The 22356-nt window shown below is 33.5% G+C and overlaps 1 protein-coding gene across 1 annotated transcript in view; it reads right to left on the bottom strand.

Moving 5' to 3' along the window:
* Window positions 1–1304: 1304 nt before the first annotated feature.
* LOC129231256 (ras-related protein Rab-21-like) overlaps window positions 1305–22356 on the bottom strand; it is a 35522-nt gene continuing 14470 nt past the window's right edge. The window contains exons 5-6 of the mRNA XM_054865534.1: window positions 13247–13399; window positions 1305–1583 (exon numbers count right to left, since the gene is read on the bottom strand). Coding sequence (XP_054721509.1) covers window positions 1384–1583; window positions 13247–13399 — 353 coding nt within the window. The 3' untranslated portion in view covers window positions 1305–1383. The remainder of the gene's footprint in view (window positions 1584–13246; window positions 13400–22356) is intronic.

The raw sequence follows: 22356 nt of genomic DNA, 5'->3' as shown, positions 1-22356 counted from the left end.
GTAGTGGACGGCGTTCTATGCCGGATGAGTCCATTTTATTTTTCGGGGAGGGGGGGTGACATTTTGTCGAGTATAGTTTGAAGTGTAAAGTTTTTCTCAGGCTAAGTATTTATTCTCATTATAATAAATAATATAAGTCTTATTTGAACAAAATACTGAGAGACCTTAATTAGCGAATATATACAGGGGAATGTGAGGCAGCGGGAAATACTGCCGCGAACAGGTAAACGTCAGTATCCGCAGAAATTAGCTTTCGAGATATTTGAAGAAATGTGTGTCGGATATAATATTAGCCATAGGGAAATCTTGGAATTAAACTTTCTTTCGCGTCTTTTTTTCAGCGGAAGTCAAATAAGCAAGTTTGACCAGTAAAGCTAATGTACAGCAGATGGAAAAAATGAATAAATAAATAAATAAATAAATAAATATTAAAATAAATAAATAAATAAATAAAATAAAATAAATAAAAATTTACTGTTACTGCCCTTTACCTGCACACGACAGAATAGTTAAGATAACTTACTTTTTTCAAAATGAAGAAATTGGAAATTGGTTTTGAAAATTACAGAGCATGAATAAAGAACAATATATTTTATAATAAAACTTGCATTAAAGCAATATTTTTGATTTTTGCACTAAATTTGTACTTTCAATAAAAGGTGGAAAATTTTCGCTATTTTGTTTCAAAGGGAAAAATGAAATATTCTTCTAATAAAGTGTTTTCTATTTAATAATTTAAATATTCTTGGTGTAGTGGATGAGAAAAAAAAAATGATGTAAAAATTAATAAATAGGAAAAGGAATACATGAATCTTATACAATTAAAAACTGAGCGTATTTATGTATGTACCTATGTATGTATCTATGTATCTATGTCTGAGTTACTTCTACCGAAGGAAATCACGAAAAATCAGAAACTCGTTTTAACTATCATTCTCTGTATGAATGTTTCTTTTCATACTAAATCAACATTGCTCTATAACTTTGTAAATATTCTTTTCTCTCTATCACATTCCTTTTTCGATATAGAAATGTTAACTCTGTAGTTTTCCACCAGGTAGCGTCGTGGGTGCTTTTAATCAGCAGCGCATGGCTGCGTCACTATACCTAAACAGCACTTATATGAATACAGCAGCAGCCATTCTGAAATTAAGAGGGTGAAAAGGTGGCAAGGGACTTTAGTAGGCATAATTTATATTTATGCTTCAAGTTCTTAAAGTCAAGGGAAGGGGCAATTTTCCTTTCCTAACCTCCTCTAAATGAATATGCTCATTATAATTTGATACACACATTAACTACACTAATACAAGTGAAAGATAACATTTATTTGATGCAAATATAACAATACATATTTATTGAATCATTAATGGTAAGTAATACATCTCAGTTCTTGATACTCAAAAGGTTAAAAAGAGAAGCACTTCTGAGTGGAAAAGATAAACGTCTGTCTCTTTTCTTAGCATCTTTGGAGGCAATGTGTTCAATATGATTTGAAGCTATTGATCTTTTAGCTGCATAACTAGTAGCGCAGTCATTCCGTCGCAGAAGATGCTTCGCAATGTAGATCACCATATTCATCAATCCTGTAATGAGGAAAGAAAATAATCAACGGTACTTTTTTAAGTAACACTACAATATTTTTTCTGACGTTCTTCATTGACTAGGGAAATACAGTCGACTCCCGCTACAACGTGATCCGACTCACGCGAAATGGCTATAACGCGATTTTTTCCTAGGTAAAGAATTTTATTCCTAACGCGAATTCTCCACCTGCAACACGAAAATTTTCTGAAGGGAATCGCGGTTTTTTCGTGAATGGACCTTCATCCCTTTGGCATCACTGAGAGCGGAAGTTCCCACACCGTACTATTCTAAACATCGCTTATACAAATACTGTCCGATATTTTAACGCGAAACCTTACTCGAATTTGCGCATGCGTCAGGTCTCTTCTGATTTTATCAAAACAGGGGTGATAGCAAGAAGGAAGTAACGAGCAAGCAATAACTGAATGCATTGGGAAGTGTGCTTCCTTAAACCATCACCCCTTTTTCAATTGGAACCGTTCGCAGCTGCTAGTCGCGGAATTCGAGAACAGACAGTAACTACTCCTCATTTTCCATTTATTTTTTTTCATTCTATATGGGAAAGTTGATGAACTATAATGACACCTAAGAGCCCTGTTTCATTTAAAGTTTGTAAAGATAGAAGGAAAAAAGAGAAAGTTTCAACAACTATAGTGCATTTGTTTTTCTTACTTCATAATGTACGTACCGTAGTGGTTTATTTTACGACTTTCTTCCCCATTGATTTTGTGCATCGTAGCAGTTTTTTTATGTTAAATAAAACGTTTTTTTTAATAAATACAATTAAAAAATCAATTTTTAATTTAAGATACAGTAATGTATAGTTAAGAAATGGTTTTTAACAGTTTGACGTGGTGTTTACAAGTGCCTTTAATCGTATGGGTATGTTTATAAACGTTTTTGCATACCCTTTTCCACAACGCGAAATTTCAACTTACGCGAAGAGTCTTGGAACGCATCCCTCGCGTAAGTCGGGACTCGAGTGTAGATTGATACAAGCTATGCATTGAACTTATGGAGTATAGTTGTTCCACAGAGAGATGGCGGATGAATTGAAAGTGGAAACAGAACACTTCATTTTGTAATAGGTAGGATTATCGTGAATGGCCGAGCAGTATAAACTTACCTGCTAGCGCTTTCTTGCTTATCTGCGATTACAAAATCAAGGGTTCTGTTTCCCCTAGCAGTTCATCCGCCATTTCTCCGTAGTACAACTATACCTATTACAAAAAGAAATGTTGTGTTTTCTCCTCCACTTCATCCGCCATCTCTCCATGACAGCACTATAACGTAATCGCTAAAAATTTAGATGTTATTACCTATTTTGCGAAGTTAAGGTTCTACGACATACAAGTTCAAGTTCGAGACCCTACTGCTGTTATACACCCTTACCCTTTCCATGGTCCTGAAAGATGTAATAGAATTAGCGCTTTCTCCTTTCTCGACTCGCGCTTTACTTATAGATATATCGTTCCACCAGTAGCATAACTGTTGGAGTTGACGTTAAGCATCTGTTTTCGTGTAGTTTAGCAATATGTATCGATGAATTAATACATGAAATGAAATAATGATTAGTATTGTATTCCTTACTTTTGTATAGGCATGTAATATTTTTCATTTTTAAGTCGTGTGTTACAAACATTAACACAATATAAATTTAAGTTAGAAAAAGTATTATGGTGCAATTTTTTTTTCAAGTTTATCTATTGTAAATGTTGGTCCAGCGAGAAAGGAGCCTATAGCACTCTTTTCCCTCTCTCTAACGTTTGCCATTGTCTGCATTTTTAGTGTCCGTAAAGTCATGAAAGGAGAGTCATGATTAGATGGAGAGAGCATTTTAAAGAGGCGCTGTTTGGTAATCACAGCCCGGTTGATGAAACTGTTACCTTTGAAGTACCTAGTACCCTTAGACAAACACAAGATATGCCTGTACCTACCTTAAGGGAATTGGAGTATGCCTTAAAAAATCTTAATAGAAACAGGGCCCCTGGCCCAGATGGCATTAAAGCCGAGCTACTTATTGTCAATGCACCGGAGTTGAACAATGAGCTTTTAAAGATCATTAGTGATGTGTGGAACCAGGAACAGATGCCTATTGAATGGGAAGAGGGTTCAATTTTCACCATTCACAAAAAAGGAGACAGGCTGGACTGTCGCAACTACCGTGGTATCACACTTCTGAATGTGGCTTTTAAGATTTTTTCGAACATCCTATTTCGTAGACTTTTTCCGTATGTTTCAAAAGTTGTAGGAAACTATCAATGTGGCTTCCTGGGCGAAGTCTACCATAGACCAAATTCACTCTATAAGACAAATCCTAGAAAAGACCAAGGAGTACGAAATTGATACCTACCATCTGTTCATTGACTTCAAGGCAGCATATGATTGTATCAACAGGAATAAATTGTTCGAGGCAATGTACGAATTCGGAATCCCTCCTAAGCTTATCAATCTTGTCAAAATGACTTTGCGAAGCGTAAAATGCAGAATTAAGACCAAGTCCGAAGTATCGGAGGTCTTCTATACAGAGAGAGGCCTCAGACAAGGAGACTCTCTGTCTTGCATTTTGTTCAATTTACCCCTTGAAAAGGTTATACGAGACTCAGGTATCAACACTAGAGGCACAATCCTGCAGAGAACTATACAGATATTGGCATACGCGGACGATATCGACATCGTTGGGCGAAGAAAACAGGATGTGATCGAGGCATTTGTTGCCCTTGAGAGCGCTGCCAAGGAATTGGGCTTGACTGTAAACGAGGAAAAAACTAAGTTTTTGGTTGCGAGCACTAGAATACAAGATGTGCAGCCGCTTAATATTAGAAACTATACTTTTGAAGGAGTCACCCAGTTTAAATACTTGGGTGCACTTCTTACCAGTAAGAATGAGTTTAAAGTTGAAATCGGAAATCGAATTTCGATGGCAAATAGATGCTACTTTGGCTTAAAGAGCCAATTAAAATCTAAGCTCCTTTCCATTAATACAAAAATAAACTTATACAAAACCCTCATAAGACCGATCATTTTATACGGTAGTGAGACATGGGCAATTAATAAAACAGAGGAAAACAGACTTCTCATTTTTGAAAGAAAGATCCTTCGGGCAATTTTTGGAGCAGTAAAAGAAAATGACACTTGGAGCTTTGAAGTATACCGTAAATACCGACAACCCAACATCTTAAGAGTAATTAAAGCCAATAGAATCAGATGGCTGGGGCACGTATTTAGGCGTGCAGATCTGGACCCGGTTAAAAAGCTAACTTTTTCAAGGATTGAAGGTACAAGGAGAAGGGGAAGACCAGCAACAATGTGGCTGGATAGTGTTGGGAAGGACCTTAAAATTTTGGAAGTGAACAGGTGGAGAAACCTGGCAACGTGTCGTACCGCCTGGAGGAAGCAGACGGAGAAAGCCTTGGCCTGCACCAGGCTGTTGTGCTGATGAAGAAGAAGAAAGTCATGAAAGATTTTTTATACGCAAATTTATTAACGATATTTGTACAAAGTATTAATATTCTTCCAAGTATTGTCCTTGAGCATCTACACATGTTTTCTATTGATTCTACAGCAGCCGGCCAGCTTTCCAGAAGGCCATGACGGAAACCTCTTTTTCAAAGATTGTTACGGCTGCTTCCAAAATAAATCCTTTTCTTTGGAGAAATCGTAGTTTTGAACCATGAAATGGAAAGAAGTCAATCAAAAATATGTTGGGGTTGTAGGGTGACTGCGGAAACGTACGATGTTTTACTTCTCCACCTGCTCACAGACTCACAGAGACGTGTGGCGGGATGCGTTGTCGTGCTGTAGGCGCTAAGTGGCGGCAATGTCTTATTCACGCAAATGAGCTTTTTTTTTTTTCTTAATCCTCCATTGTGGTTTGAAAGTATCCGATATCGACTGCTGGGACATGGTCATAAAACACAGTTCCACGAACGATGTTGACAACTCAGATGTAAGAGCAAACGAACTATGTGTACGATATAAAGCTGGAAGTTCTCCAACCCCCCCCCCCCCTTCCCTTGCGCACCTTTCATCCCGATCAGTCAGAGTTCACAAAAAAAAAAACTATTTCACAGCTTTGGGGACGCATCTTGTACATGATTGGCTTCAAGGTAAACTCATAATTTTTCAATTATCAATATACTAATAAGGTACCATTTTGTCTGTATTGTGCCCGTTTTCCACCTAAACCAGGAGCTTTTTTAGTTTTTACTTTTTAATAGTGCTTTTTAAAAATGAGCCGGCTATCTTGATTCTCTACTGATGTCGAGATAAAGTTGGTTTAATTCAAAAACAATTTCGTATTCTAAGATTTTTCAATTATGTACGTATTTCAAAGTGTCTTTTGTTGATATGATGTTATTTGGTGAGGTAAAAATAAATAGTGGCACATTTTTTAACACAGTAATATTTTACTGAAGGATGTAAGTTACGGGAGATAATTGGTAAAACCACAAACTTCAGTTACCTTAAATTTAAATTGCACCTTTGCACAGCTTTAATTGGTGAAATCGCATGATACTTTTAATTTCTCGTCAAGTCTTTGACGCATTTCAAAAACTTCTACAGACTTTAAGACCTTATATCTCAATAACGGGGAACGGGGGCAAATAACTTTTGCGCCAAAAAATGTTTAAATATGCTTTTTTGATTTGTATCTACTTGAACTTTTCGCCCTATCACGCTTTTCAAGTGTTTCCCGGATTAGTATCATTGCGTACTTTTGGAAACTACTCATTTGTTTCAAAACTAATTCTTGAGGTATTCATAACAGTTATAACTTATATGTCATCTTCCATTTCCTTTTTTTTTTTTTTTTTTTGTATGTTTTCATCAAAAGTGACTTTTTGGAGGTAAATCATTCTTCACAACCGTTGAAACTTGAAAACCAACAAGTCACGGATTCTGCAAGCTAAATGAATTTGATTTCTATTCATTCATTCTTTCTTCAGAGTTAAGACCTTGCGAACTAGAAATACAATTTTTCCTCTTTTTTTTTTCTCTGTCTCAAAAACTTTTGCTTTTTCTTTCTTCTTAGCAATCCTGATTTAAGATGTTTCGTCCTTCGTAGAAACTTACGCAAATCTAGATCCTTAAAGGGAGCAAGAATCGTATAATCAGATTTCTTCTTTACTTCTTAAAACTACTTCTCAAGGACGGAAGTGATTACACTTGAAGTTGCTTTAAGAAAAAAACGAGAAATTATTTGTAATTTACGTTGAGAAGGTGGAAAAATTTTCAGAACAGGATTGATTCACAAACAGATTTATGACAGATTTTCATGTGATACAATTGCGAGAAGAAGAAAAAACTTCTTTTTTAATTGAAACATTATTAATAGGTAGACTGACCAGTGAATGACCACCTCAAAATGTTTTTGAAAAATAAGGTTTTAAAACATCTTATAAGATTAATTAACAGAAGTAACTTCCTTCTACATCATTTACAGTAAGAAAATGACTAGAAAATGCTAAGTTTGTCCACTGGTTGATATGTACATTCACTGGGTCGGGGGGGGGGGGCACTTTTTTTCATTTCAACCTACCAAAATGACCTAATGTAGAATTGTAAAAGTTCTCTCAATTTTTAAACGATAATTACGCATAACATCTTAAGTGTTTTTACTGTTATTTGCCAAATGCTACAACTTTTAACGATGCTAAAATTTTTGAAAATAAATTGTGCTTAAGTGTTCATTCGCTTGTCAGTAAATCCTGAGCATTTTGTCTTAAACTAATAAGAATTGTGTCTTTGTGTAACTTTTTTCTCGCAATTGAATCTACTAAATCGTTTTATGAATCACTACGTCCAGTCTATTTTCTATTCAACTCTAGAACTAACTCATTGTTGATCGCCGGATTTCTCATACTTGCTTCAACTATTTTTAAACTGACGAGTTATGATGAATAAAAACCAATTATCTTCAACCCAAGCTATTTGAATACTTCTCTTTTGCGGTTTGTGAGTTCACACAGAAGGATATTTTAAGAAAAACTTCTTAAAAACGTTTCTTTCTTTTTTCTGAATAATCAAAATTGTTTATTGATTTTATTTTGGCGTGGTTTGTTCTAATTGTACACATATTTCTTATTGCATAGATATATTTTTTGATAATTGCTTCATGAATTTTAGATATAACTTTTAAAAATATTACTCTTAACACTTAAAAATATTAGTGTTTTTTCTTTTTTTTGTACGATATTTAGTATGAGAAAAAAATGTGTAAAAAATTATTACTTTTAGAAACACGGAGTAAATAACTACAGACAATGGCAATTCAAAAAAAACAAAAACAAAAAATGACAAAAGAAAATAAAAATATTTCAAAATGTTTCTTCTGTCAATTGCAGAAACTTTAAGTTTTTAAGTTATGAGATTTTTTTTTAACTTGAAGGTTTTTTTGAGCAATCACGATTGCTTACTGCTTTCATTTGACTGTTTTGATGTGCTATCATTTTATTTTCCCGCCAGCACCCTCCGCAGCATCACCGTCGACCGGCTCCTCACGATGCTGCTCCTCTCGCAAACGCCATCTCAAGGTTTCGTCAATATCCTACACTTACACGCATACATACACGCACCTACACAGACACACACTCACGCATACACACACATACACAAACACGTACACAAACACACACCCACACACATACACACAACTACCCACACACTCATGCATGCACAGACACAAACATGCATGCCTACACACACACACACCCTACACATAAACACACATCCCCCCCCCCCACACACACACACTCACACTCGTGATTGCGAAAAACATAATTTGAATTCAAGAGGTCAAAATTCAAATTATTATTATTATTTTTTTTTTCAGTTTGGCATTCGTCCTTATCAATGCCACGAAGGTGATAGTCGGTAAGTTAAGGGCGTCTGCAGGCGATTATTATTTACTCTAACACAACAGCGATAACTAAATTAAATATGGAGCGATAGCGCCATAATAAAACCACTGAATTAAAAGTCAAACCAAAGGGAAATCGTAAAACTTTTTTAGGACATATCTCAATAATTAAAATCACAATATATGTTTTAATGAACATTACATCATTAGGAAAGTTACCGAGGAACAAGTGACTGATAAAAGTTTTATTAGTCAGTTTTTTAATTTTTTTTATGATGATAAAATAAACCTAGGCTGAAAATGATTAATAAAGGTTAGCAGATACCATGGGTTACATTCTTTTGAAGAAAAAAGTGCATAATAAGTAACAGAGTGCAAGCATTAATAGTAAAATTAAGAATGCATAGACAAGCTTTTAATAAAAATAATCAAGTGTTGTGCTCTCATATTTTTTTAATTGTTGCTCTCAAAGCCTTGAAAATATATTTTTTATAATCTAAAAAAATAATCAAAAACTTTCTTTTTAAAACATTTCCAGAATGAACGAAGAAACTAAAACTTTAATCAAAATTTTATTTTATTTGGGAAGTTCAGGCGACATTCGAGGCCCATCTAAAAACGTAACGAAAAACGTTTAAGAGCCTGAAACCAAGTCCAAAAATTTGCTTTCGGGAATAAAACCGAAATAGATACTCCTTCCAAAATACATAAATAAAATATCAAACACTGAAAAATTCTCGAAAATCTTTCGAACAGCCCTTTATGATATGGTTATCTACTATTTTATATTTATAAAGAACATAAGTAACGACAGTTCTACACCTGAAACCTAAGTAGATGTCTCTTCAAAAATAGATAAGTGTCAAACACTGAAAAACTGTCAAAAATATTTCGAATATTCATTTACGACAATTTTGTGTATGATTTACATGTATATAGTATCTGAATAACAAAAGTAGATGTCTTTTTAAAAATACACTACTAAAACATCAAACACTGAGATGCTTTAAAAGTTTTATTGCATAGCCTTGTGATAATTTTATCTATTATTTAGATTCATGTGGAGTAGAAATAATAAAAGTCCTAAATTTAAAATCTTAGTAGATGCCTCTATAAAAATTTATTAATCAAAGCATCAAACACTCAGACGCTTTCAAAAAAAATGCACATAACCATATATGTTTTAATTTTTTATTTTTCATTTATAAAGAACAGAAAAAACTAAAGTCCTAGCCTTTTTATGTTCAAAAATAATATGAAACTACTTAATTAATCTCTTGAATATTTGCTCTGGTTTTGTATTGTAGAAATACGAATTGTTTTCTAGACTGGCTGTCCCTGTTCTTAATTGCTCTCACGAGCACATTTTGACTTACCTTTGATGTCACTTTTTTTTCTGAATGCTATTTATTGCATTTATTTCATTCTGTCCATAATTTTATCGCTCCTTGTTTATTCGCCCTAATAATATTATTTTGATAACATGGGTGGTTTAATAAGGGAAAAAAGCAAGAGTAATCTGAAGCTTTATTTTTGATATAAGTGATCTCGTAACAAAAGATTATTTTTATTTTTGTTTTGTAAATGTTTCAAACAATGAATATCAAACAAATGCTGAAGCTCAGTCTAGCATGGTTTTAAAATTTACATAACATCTGAAGAAATAAAGAAATACTGTAAAAGCACTTATTTTGTCAGCCATAATTTTCGCGAAAATGCAGGTATCGGTGATTTAGCGAGCGGAAAATACTTCGCGATTCTTTAATTTTCACAATTGCGATGAAATCGCGAAAATTACGAAAATTAAAGTTTCCCGAAAATAAGGGCTTTTACAGTAATCTAAAGTTTTTTTTTTCGGTACAAACAATTAAAAGAGAGAACATTCATGCTCTAGATTTTAAATAGAGCTTTTTTTGTCTGAAAATCTGCAAATAAATTCTTAAAGATAAGGTAGAATGGTTAAAGAAACAATGATAACTTAAGTTCATAAATCTAGTAGAATATAGTAAAAGAAAGTACCAGTATTAAGCGTGTTTAGTTACACTACACGACCCCGCAGTGCGGGGGGGGGGGGGCACGTCCTTAAGGGGCCCAACGGCCCAAGAAATCGAAAAAAACTAGCACTACGACTAAAACGTTGCAAATATACACTGCTGGCCTCTGGATGGCACGAGGGGTCATCAAAGTGGTCGATATCAGTTAGCTATGAATTCTTAGAAGTTAATATGAATTCTTTAGAGTTATATATATAATTTTCTTTGATCAATTTCAGACTTTTTGTGTCTATCAGTTAGATAATCGAACGGCTTTTGATATTCATATTTTGAATAACTGTTGCTTATTTAAAGACATCGTGTCCACGATACGCAATCGTAATGGCTAAGGGATGATAAAGTGTTAAAGTTTATATGCAATGTGAATAGAACATTACAGCAGTCTTTGGTGAATACAGTAAAACCTGTAAAGTTGATTACCCTTGTAAGTTGATCATCTGTCTATCTTGACCACCAATTTGCACCAAATTTGGCTAAGAATCATATAACAAACCCTTTGTAAGTTCACCAACTGTCTAAGTTGACCACTAAAGTACTGCACCGCAAGTTGTCAACTTATACAGGTTTCACTGTATTTTGTGTACTCAATAGCTGATATTGCTGGTAGACTTATGCATAAATATAAATCAATAAATTATTTATTACAAAACGTACCTACACCAATCTGATATGATTTAAGGGAACTAATATAAATTGGTTCCGAAATGAATAATCGTTTAATTGATAATTTTCTAATCTTACTATTTTCGCGTGTGTTCACTCTTTCTAATAAGCAAAATAATGACTAACTGTCTAATAATACTTTAGCAAAACTATATTTGTGTACTATGATTGTTTGTATTTAATGGTATTTTGCATTCAATCTAGATGTCAAAAATATTTATTTTTTTAAAACTTTTTTATACTTAAGTACTGGGGGTGCTTTAGGAGGGAGTATGAAGTGGGAGCCCCAGAGCGGTTTGCTCTCTCGGTAATCAGATCCTGGGCTTCAGCATAAATATTTTATGTAACGGAGAAACAGTTGTATTATGAAAATCGTAAAATGCTCATGGATTTAAACTCATAGAGGTTCATTTCCGCATTTTTGTGTCATTAAACCATTCATTAAAAACTCCAAACTTATCTTTCTTTTCAACTCCTGAAGGATAAATAAAAGTTCAAAGAACTTATGTGTGTCCATTCGGACATTCAGAAATGGAGGTCAGACAAGAAAATTTAAAAGTTTAAGGAACGTTTAGCTTGCGGAACTACGAGTACAATACAAAATGAAATCAAAACCGGTCCCTAAGTATAGCATTAAGAAAGGTTATTTCGCAAGCCAGGATGTTTTGTTAGTTATTTCCAACACCAACAAATTTAATTATTGTAAAAGCAAAAGAAACAGCATTCTGACAAAATTTAATTGAATCGGTCATTCTAAAAAGAGGTCAACTTCACATTTGTAAAATTTTCAGGGGAAAGAAAAAATGTATATTCATCCCATTTTTAAAATGTCATTTGATATTTCTTTTTTTTTCTTTTAAGGTGTGATGAAACTTATTTGAAATTGACACGATCCCGAAATTTTACTGTAATAATTATTTATATATTGTATATTATATAATATATTGTCTAAAAACATGTATTTTTTTAACGGGAGATGACCCGTTTTTAAAATAAACATATTTTTTTCAAAATAAATGTTACTGCAAATTATTAAACATTGTTTATTCTTACAAAATACTGAATTTGAATGTGAAAACTGAAAAGAGGAATTTAAATGATAAAAAATAATTAATTAATTAATTAAAATTCTTCAGCTGCTTCTTCGGTTGATGTAGTGAGCCAATCGTAAATTTCCTGGTAGAAATTTTTATGAGCATCTGGTATACATTGACGTAAATTTTTTTAATCCATATTTTTTTCATTTATTGGAAATTTGGCCTGATAGGTGGAATTATTTGCTGGGGCTGGAATAAAAAGCTTTGGCGTTTCTATATTTTTTAACAGGCAAAACCTTTCTTCTACTAAGCAATCAATGAATGGTTTAGCCCTTGCAACACCAGGTTCAAGATTTGTGAACACTAACTCGTAAAAGTTGTTTACAGAAAAAAGAAACTTTTTGCTCTTTGGAAACCCTTTTTCCTTAACTTTTTCTCTACTTGACTTTCTTTTTAAAGTAATCTGGCCAACAATTTTTAAAATCTGCTACATCCTGATGTGCCACGTGCTTTACATTTAACTTTTTAGAATTTGAGGAGGATACGATGAAATCTTCGTACTGTTGATGTGTGTAAATCCGGTCCTCACGGCAAAAACGTGGAGGAGTTCATTATGAAAAAGGGTCGTCTCCCAAAGATGACTCCTTTCCAAAATAAACGCTGGTGGGGGGTCTTACACCGAACTACCTCAGAAAAATAGATTTGAGCCAATTTCACGTGGAACCGATGTGTTGAAGTTAAAGGGGGTGTGAACTCGCCATAAAAGGAGTTTTGAAAAAATATGGAGTTGTACCCTTTTTAAAGTGACCGATTCAATTAAATTAGTTTTTCTTCTTGCAACATTCCATGAGTAAATAGTGAAGCACCGTTTATACGTTTTTGAAGGGACCATATGAAAAAAGCGTATAATTGAAAAAACGTATAATAGATGTACGTTAATGTGTATTAGACTCTGCAGGGACCAATTTAAAAAACGTGTAATTGATAAAAACGTATAAAAGAGAAACGTATAGACGGTGCTTCACTACTTCGAAAACTTGACTTACCTTTCCCCGAGGCAGCAGATACTTCAAAATATTGAGCTCCAATCAACTCTGCTACTTTTTTCCCTTCGTTTTTGGAGTGTTCATGCCGCTGCAAATCACTTTTATTTCCTATGATCATTAGTAAACAGTCTTCACTGGCATAGTTTTTGACACCTGTGAAACATTAAGCATATGAACAAGAAATACTAACAAGAAATTTCTCCACATGTAGATATAGCTATATATAAATAGTGGTCCGTTTTAACCTGCAAGACCTTTATTTTCGCAACCGTTAGTCCCAGATGCAAAACTTCCATTTGCAAAAATGCTCAAAATCAGATTCAGAGTTAAGATATTGAAAGTTTGAAGCAAAAATAAAAATGAGACAAAAAATACAAAATTTAACTTTTTATATGGACCCCAGGTCCTAATACTAATAAAGTAATATTTAGAGAAATAATCTCCATCAAAAACTATTACTGACACAAAAAAACTTGACATTTGTGTGATCAAAACTCAAGGAGATATTCGAGTTCAAAGTTTTAAGGGACTATAAAAAAGATGAGATGGGACTTATCACCCTTTCAGAGGAATGTCAGGTTGTCAAAGTGAAGAAAATAAGTATTTATATTTTTCATTGGTATTCGAAAATAAATGCAAATGTTATGCCATGATACGCAAAAGGACACCAAAAAATTTTGAACAAATTGAAAAATCACACTATATGCACACATATAATTTTAAACCCTTGTTAACCGCTATATTTTCCCCCAAAGGTGTTATTGATGGCGAGTGTAAAGCGGTGTAAGTCACAAAACGCTGCGTTTCATAGCTCGGTGAATACTGGTCGTACTGATGTAAAACTTTTTCTGTTGGAATGATTTTTCAATGGAGAAAATTTCCCTAGACGTAAGTGAGAGGACCTGGGGCCCGTATAAAAAGTTAAATTTTGTATTTTCTGACTTATTTTTATATTCAGTTCAAACTTTCAATTTCTTTACTTTGGATCTGTATACATCTAGGACTAACGGTTGCGAAAATAAAGGTCTTGCAGGTTAAAACGGAACACCCTTTTTATATATATATATATATATATAATATATATATATATATATATATATATATATATAAATTTGATTTCATTCCTTCATTCTGCCTTCAAGATTACCATCACCCTTCAAGGACGATGGCGCACCCCTCAAATGCACTGAGGGTAACCCCTCAGAACAACCCTCCCCCCCCTAAAAATTTCGATTACGAGGTCTGCGCCATGAACTCCGCCTCTCGTGGGCATCCCAGCTGCCTGTATGTAGTTTGCGATCTACAGCAGGAATGATAAAATTGTAACTTTAAGACCTGTCTTTTACAAAGACTTACGTTGGTAAACGTTGCATACTAACAACACTTTTAGTCAAAAATAATATCTTGAATAAATGTGTTCATTAAGTGTAATTTCGCTTATGTTAGAGTAGTCTAATTAGGTTTGAGTAATATAAACTAAGGTACTAATAATACGAAAAATGCGTTCAAAGTAAAAATTTGCGAGCAACGCATCTATTTTAAGTTAAAAATAGCTAAATTTGATTCCATTCCTTCATTCCGTCTGTACGCACTTTGCAAGCATATTTTCAGCGATTCATTATCTATATATTTTAATTTTTAAACGCATTTTTCAAACATTATTTTTACTTGAAAATTTTTAGCGCGGCAGAAATTCATTAAAAACTTTACGAACAAATATTTGACTTATTGCTTCCTAAATTTTGTTTTATAACATCAAAAACTTTTGTTTAGACAAAAGTACTAAATTAGATTGATTAAGAAATGAGATTCAGAAACAAAAATGATATTATTTTCTAAACGAAATAGTATATAATTTATGCTTTCTCGTTCATTTCAAGTAACACTTACATTTTCTTAAACTTTTTAAGTTTAAAGTTTCTATACTTTTTTTAATGAATATAAAAACCTAGGAAAATGAATTTATCATGTCCGATAAGATCTTGATACACTTTTAAGTAATATAAGCATAAGATTCTTCTGGCGAAGCTTTTAGCAATTAAGTGATACTCATATTTGTGTTATTTAATCAGCTCATATGAGTTGAAAGAATTAATGTAAATTTTCCCACGGAGATTTTATGTTTAATAGCTTCTTTCATTTAACCAGCTTTGTCTAAAATATGTACATAAGTAAAAAAGCTATTTTGATAGCTTAATATCTTCTTTAACATGCAGTTTTTACTCCTAATTTATAAAACAATATCGTTGAAACACTATCACGCATGAAAAGTTATATATTTCCATCCTTTCTCAACCCTAGTAATTTACATCGTATAGGTAATTGAACACCAGTCTGTGCATTGAAGAACTTTGGTAATAATTTCTAGTTTTTTAAATTGTATTTATTTTTTTAACTACTGATTTGAATATGGAATTTAAACCAAGAAACTAGTAAATGTCGTGATAGGGTGCAATTATTACTCAAACTCATTGTTACCTAACCTCCCTTTTTAGAGATACTGCTTGGAATTCATCTTAAATAAGCAGGAATATTTTTAACATAAATTATATTAACACGTATTTATTAGTAATCATTTGAAAAAAAATGTAACAGGGATCGAAGCTTTCATTTATTAAACGTTTGGTTTCATCCTAGTCGTTAAAACCATTTTGCAATGATAAGAGTAAATGAATGTGATGTATCTCAATACCAATTTTGGAAGACAATTTATAAAATATCATTCACTTATCATATTTCAGCTGTTCTGATTGTTGCATCTCTTACTACCATCGTTTTCCAATCTCAATGCTTTCCAAATCAAAATACGATTTTAAAAACAAGAAAAGTGTTTTAAAAAAACTAAGTTAAAGTGTTCACCCCAAATACGTTTGTGTCATGCTTTAATCACATGGGTTGGCACTCATGGAGGGACTTCCAGGAGCCATTTTTTTAAAGGACAATGCTCGGTCACATAAAGCAAGGATGTCAAGAGAATTCCTCTGTCACCTTATAAACTCCTCTGGCCTGGGATATGCCCTGATTTGTCACAAATTGAGCATATCTGGGATTCATTGAGACGGGAAATTGGACAGCCTATGAGTTTGATATAATTAATGGCGTGCTTGGACAAGTAACTATGGCACAAGATTACGTTGGGCATCGTACAAGACTGCTATGTCTTAATGCTCAATTGTATCTCCTCGTACATTCATGCTAGAGGTGATTCAACAATGTAATAAAATCTCCATTCATTTAGGATTTTTCCTGTGATAAGTCATAGTTTTGTTTTCACTTTGTAATCACTTTCTAACATCCATGTTGCCATCCTGTGATTAAAAAAAACGTCATCTCATTCTGACAACTCTTTCTTGATGCTTCAATTTTTTTGCTACAGAGTGTAATTTAATTTGCTTTTGTGTATGTTAATGACAAATAGCACAGAAGAGAAAGATTTGCATCAAATAAAATTACTTTTTTTCCTAAAAAATATCGCATGTGGTTGCTCTTTGATTCTACTTGAAAATGGCTAAAAAATAAAGACATTTTTTGATTCTACATGATATCGTGCTGTCACCTGGTGCTCATCAGAGAAGTAAACGTTTAAATATGAAAAAGATAGGGTTGGTTAAACCTCATACATACTAACCTTCCTAGTTCCTCCTGAATTAAAATGTTTTAAAATGAGTTTCGGCATCCTGATATTCTTGAGAAACAAAAGAAAGTAGATACATTAGGGTGGTTCAAAAAAACTTTTTTTCAGCTAGAGTCCAGGACACCCCCTAATTTTTTTTAGACTTACTAATAGTATTATGCTGTAAAAGTTTTAGCTTCTTACTCAAATTTTAAGACGGTGCTCAATGACCCCTCAATTCAACATTAGCCGTAGCATAGAAAATGTCACAAATTTAGAAACATTTAACTTCCCCAGCTGTTTTTTTGTAAATAATTATTTTATTGCAATGTATATGCATAATACCCGTGTATATTATAATATGTAGCGTTGTTTTTTCATTTCAATGTATTTTTTAACCCCCCTCTCCATACTGATGAAGTTTGAGGGAGGAGTTGAGCCCCCTCTTTCAGTTGAAATAGGAAGCTAAAATTCTTCCAGCACAATAGGGTGGGCCGAAAAAACTTTTTTTGGAAATCTGTTTTTGGATAGTGCGGAAAAGTTGCTATATGGGCCCGTTATTACCTATAAAAAATTTCGCTGAATTTGTTTAATATTTAGCCGGCGCTATTTGACCTTGAAAAACTGAAAAAAGGGCAAAAATGCACTTTTTTCAAAAAAAAAAAAAAAGGGGGGGGGGGGGCTTTGCAAAAAAGTATATTATGAGCTTGCTTAACTTATCGGTTATTGGATGCGACGGAACAAATGTAAATACGGGATGGAAAGGTGGAGTAATTCGTTTACTTGAGACATATCTCAAAAGATTTTTACAGTGGAACATATGTCTGCTGCATACTAATGAGTTGCCACTGAGGCATCTTATTCTGGAATTGGACGGTTGCACAAAGGGGCCACACTCATATTCTGGAGCTATCGGACAACTTCTTAGAGATTGTGAAAAAAAATCCGGTGGTCAAATTTGATAAAATTGACTGCAATCTTCTGGTTTTGGACATGGAAAATATAAAAAATTTAATTACTGAACAACAATAGTTGTATAGAATCTGTCTTGCCGTAAAAGATGGTAGTTGTCCTTCTAGCATGGCTGACAGTATCCCAGGCAAACTCAGTCATGCGCGATGGCTGACAACTGCAAACCACTTTTTACACTTGTATATAGGCACTCCAACTCCATCAGAAAATCTTACAATGCTTGTAAAGTATGTAATGTTAGTTTATGCTCCAATGTGGTTTGAAATAAAAATGAAACCGAACTGTCAGTATGGTGCCCAACATTTTTGGAAAATGATTTCTCTTGCAAGGCAGTTTCCAGACAACGTTAAGGAGATAATTTTCAAAGTTCTCTCAAATAATGCATATTTCGCTCATCCTGAACAGCTACTGTTGACAATGTTGTTTGATTCAAGAAAATACATTCGGGAATTAGCTGTTAGGCGCATTCTGAACTCTGGAAATAAGAAGACGAAGAGCTCGGATTGTGTACGATTTTTTAAGCGTCCTAAACTCAATTTTGAAGCCGTTGATTATGTTGGTTTAGTTGATTGGGCAAACTGTGTTGTAACAGAGCCACCTCTTACAATGCATCTAAAAGACCAACAATTGAAAGAAATGTGCAAAGAACTGCCTACAGAGTTCACTTTCGAGAAATTTCCCTGTCACACGCAAGCTGTGAAACGTTGTGTGAAACTAATAACCGAAGCTGCAATAAAAGTTCGTGGTGAAACTGCACGAGGTGGATACATTCGTGCCAAACTTCAAGCTAGGAAAGAACTTCCATCATTTTATAACAAGGGACAATATTATTCCAAAAAATAATATTCATTATGCATGAGGTATTATAAATCAAATTAGAAGATTTCTTTTTCAAAATTTTATTATCTCTATATGTAATTCTAGAAAATGTATGAAACTATTGCGTTATAATAATTACTATGATTAATAGTGCTATTTAATTAATTAGTCTATGATTTAATTTTGAAAAATAATTTTCACATTGGTTTTTAAAGAAATTCAATATTTTTTCATTTTCCTTCGATTTTTGATGTCGGAAATGAGCGGTTAAATGCTCATTAAAATCAATGAAACATTTTATGGGCTCGAACTGGCTCATTATAAAACATTTTCGGTGCATTTCTGCAAAATATTTGGAATTTAGTTTTTTTAAAAAAATTTCGACAAAAATTCATTTTTATCTTTTTTTTTTCGGATTTTCAGTGTCAAATAGCGCCGGCTAGATATTTTTTAATATCCAAGAAATTTTTTGTGAGTGCTAATTAGCTCACTACGCAACTTTTGCACGCTATCCAAAAATTGATTTTGAAAAAAAAAATTTTTTTCGGCTTATTTCGGCCCACCCTAATTGCACAAGTCTAAAAATATTGAGGGGTGTCCTGGTATCTAGGAGAAACTCTTTTTTACATGTATTTTTGAACCACCTTAAGGTACATTGTCTCATAAAAGGTCTGTCAGTCTGTCACGTAGACACAGGTCTGTCACGTAGACACAGGTCTGTCTCGTAGACACAGGTCTGACACGTAGACACAGGTCTGTCACGTAGACACAGGTCTGTCTCGTAGACACAGGTCAGACACGTAGACACAGGTCTGACACGTAGACACATGTAGACACATTTTTCCCTCAGACAGCTTTTTGGCTCATCCATCTAGCTATGTTGGATGTGGTGATAGATGGTGTCACTTACTATCGGTTGAGGCTCATACGAAGACCTTACCACTTTAACGGGAGCCATTCCCTTCTGAACTATTTCATCCTGGTCACACGTCAGGGTGTTGAGTCTCCCAAGTGATATTAATAACCGTAACAAGTGCCCAGATTACTAGCAAAGATTGAGAATACTGCTTTAATCAACATTTTTTCGGGAAGTGCTAAAACAATATCCTTTGTTAGACGGAGTTTCAAAGAAATTTATTTTGCTGTAGGGTATAAACGACGTCTCAGCAAAGATATTTCTTCTCTGTTGAAAGGCAAACTCTGATTTTTTTTTTTTTTTTTTTTGGTAAAAGTTGTTCAAATTTAAATAATATTTGGAGAAATACACCGATAGCATAAATCAATAGAGGAAAGGCTGTTTGGGCAAATATTGCTTGCGATTGTCGCTTAAAAAGCTATGTTTAGGATCAGAACTGAATCTCTATAGCAAATTTTGAGTATCTGAATGTATCGAATGGAAATATTGGTATTTAGTACGTCAATAAAATGCACAATAGTTGCTTTAAATAGTCTTGAACTGTTATGGTAAACCATTTTAAGTCACATGATACTGCAATTACCGAATATTGTTGCAAACTCCTGTTCAAAGAGAAATTTCATGAAATCATAAGATTTAGAAAAAATTTCTAAGAACTTATTTATTATATCTTGTGAGATTCTGAAATAATTTAAAAAAAAAAAAAAAAAAAAAAAAAAAAAACAATATTTTGTACGTCACAATAGACTATAATTGTCCTGTCATAGCTGCCACAAAATATATGTACCTTATGCATCCAATTTTCTCTCCTTTTTGTTTCATTTTTACACTGATTTTCAAATAAGTTTCTAAGTTATATGGTTCATATCCTTTACGTAAGAGTTGAATAAGAATCAGTAATCTAAATGCTGAAGTACTTTATGAGTAAGAATGCAAAATGATGATCAAACAGCTCCATTAAAAACTACATAACAGTAATTCTGCACCGCAGACTAAGTCACAAATCTTATTCATTTATGTAACAATGATGTGTCTACTTAATTCACACCTTGACTTTTACGATATCTCTTTGTTCGCATTGTAGCCTTGACCATGCATTCTTTATACTAGTAAAAAAGTCCATTCTTTGCGAAGGACAATGGTGAATGATGAGTCTGGAGTGTAAGTTACTACACAGTATGTTTTGATGCAACATTTTTTCCCCCTCTATTTTTTTTTTTTTTACACATCATAAGATTTTCTATCCTCAAATTTTATTCGCAGAAATGGGTCATTCTGTTGCTAATCAAGCTCTCGCGGAGTCTTTGTCTGCACTTCAAAGTTTTGTCTACGTTAGCAGTGTTACCATTCTTTCTTGCAGGTTTGATGTCATTCTTCCATCCTACAAAGCGTCTCTGCCAAACAAATTGAAATTGGATCAGGGCACTGATGACAGTAAAATGAACTTTCCGTTTTGTTCTTGATATTAATTGAGACTGAGTTTTAAGGAAGCTATGTAATATTCAAACTTTTTTGATAATATTAAGTCTAAAAATATTAGTATGATTTTTGAAATTGTTTCAAGTAGTCATTTTATCCCCTCTATCTATTTTTTCCACACATCATAAGATTTTCTATCCTCAAATTTTATTCGCAGAAATGGGTTATTCTGTTGCTAATCAAGCTCTCGCGGAGTCTTTGTCTGCACTTCTGAAAGTTTTGTCTACGTTAGCAGCGTCACCATGCTTCTTTCTCGTATGTTTGATTTCATTCTGCCACCCTACAAAGTGTCTCTGCCAAACAAATTGAAATTAGATCAGGGCACTGATAACAGTAAAATGAACTTTCCGTTTTATTCTTGATATTAATTGAGACTGAGTTTTGAAGAAGCTATGCAATACTAAAACTTTTTTGATATAATAACTCTGAAAATATCAGTACGATTTTTGTAAGTATTTCAAATAGTCTGTCTATCATTGGGACATTCCCAAGTTTCATAATTTGATTAATGTGTCGCCAACGTCACTTTGTATCAACTGGCCTGCATGTAATTAGAAATTTTTATCACTAAATTATGAATCATTCCATTCAAATCATATCGCACCCCGGCAAGTATAGTAAAGGGGCAAACTATTTTCTTTTTGTTTGGCTCATTATTTAGAGGGGGGGGGGGGTCTATTGCTTTCTTATCACTTAAAAATTAGTATTTTTATATATAAGTGGGCGTGACTTTGGCTGTTTTCCGATAAAAATTACATTGAGTACACACTCTTTACCTCCCTCTGGAAAACTTTCAGAAACACACTTCAGACTGCCATTCTTGATTGCGAAATCTCTTAATTTATGAGAAACAAATTTAAGTTTTATTATTATGTTCTTTTTCTTTCAAATGTCTGATATATTAATGAGTAACACTTTCAGTTTCTCAAAAACATGCTCATATTCCGAAATGCGGTGGCATCAAGCGGTTACAATCAAAGACTAAACTATCGCTTGGTTCTAATTTGCGAAAGTCAGTTCTAAGTCTCAAAACCACGGGCGTCCAAACTAAATTTATTGTAAAATAGATGCATATTTGCACAAGTGCAACCAACTGAAATTTTCTCAAAGCCTAGGGCACTTTAAAAATAGTTTTATGAGGTTAATGAAATGTTGCTCAGATGACGACCTCTTACCTTATATCGTTTTTCCGGGTCAAAGATTCCATGTTTTTTTTCCCCAAGGAAACGGAAAACGCTACAATTAAAAGTCCCCCAAGATGGCATAATCCTTGCATTCAAAATCTATCGACCATATTTTAGAAACTTATCC

This window comes from Uloborus diversus, chromosome 10 (assembly GCF_026930045.1).
Source record: "Uloborus diversus isolate 005 chromosome 10, Udiv.v.3.1, whole genome shotgun sequence".
In the NCBI taxonomy this organism is placed as follows: domain Eukaryota; kingdom Metazoa; phylum Arthropoda; class Arachnida; order Araneae; family Uloboridae; genus Uloborus; species Uloborus diversus.
This window is presented reverse-complemented; position numbering and strand designations above follow the sequence as displayed.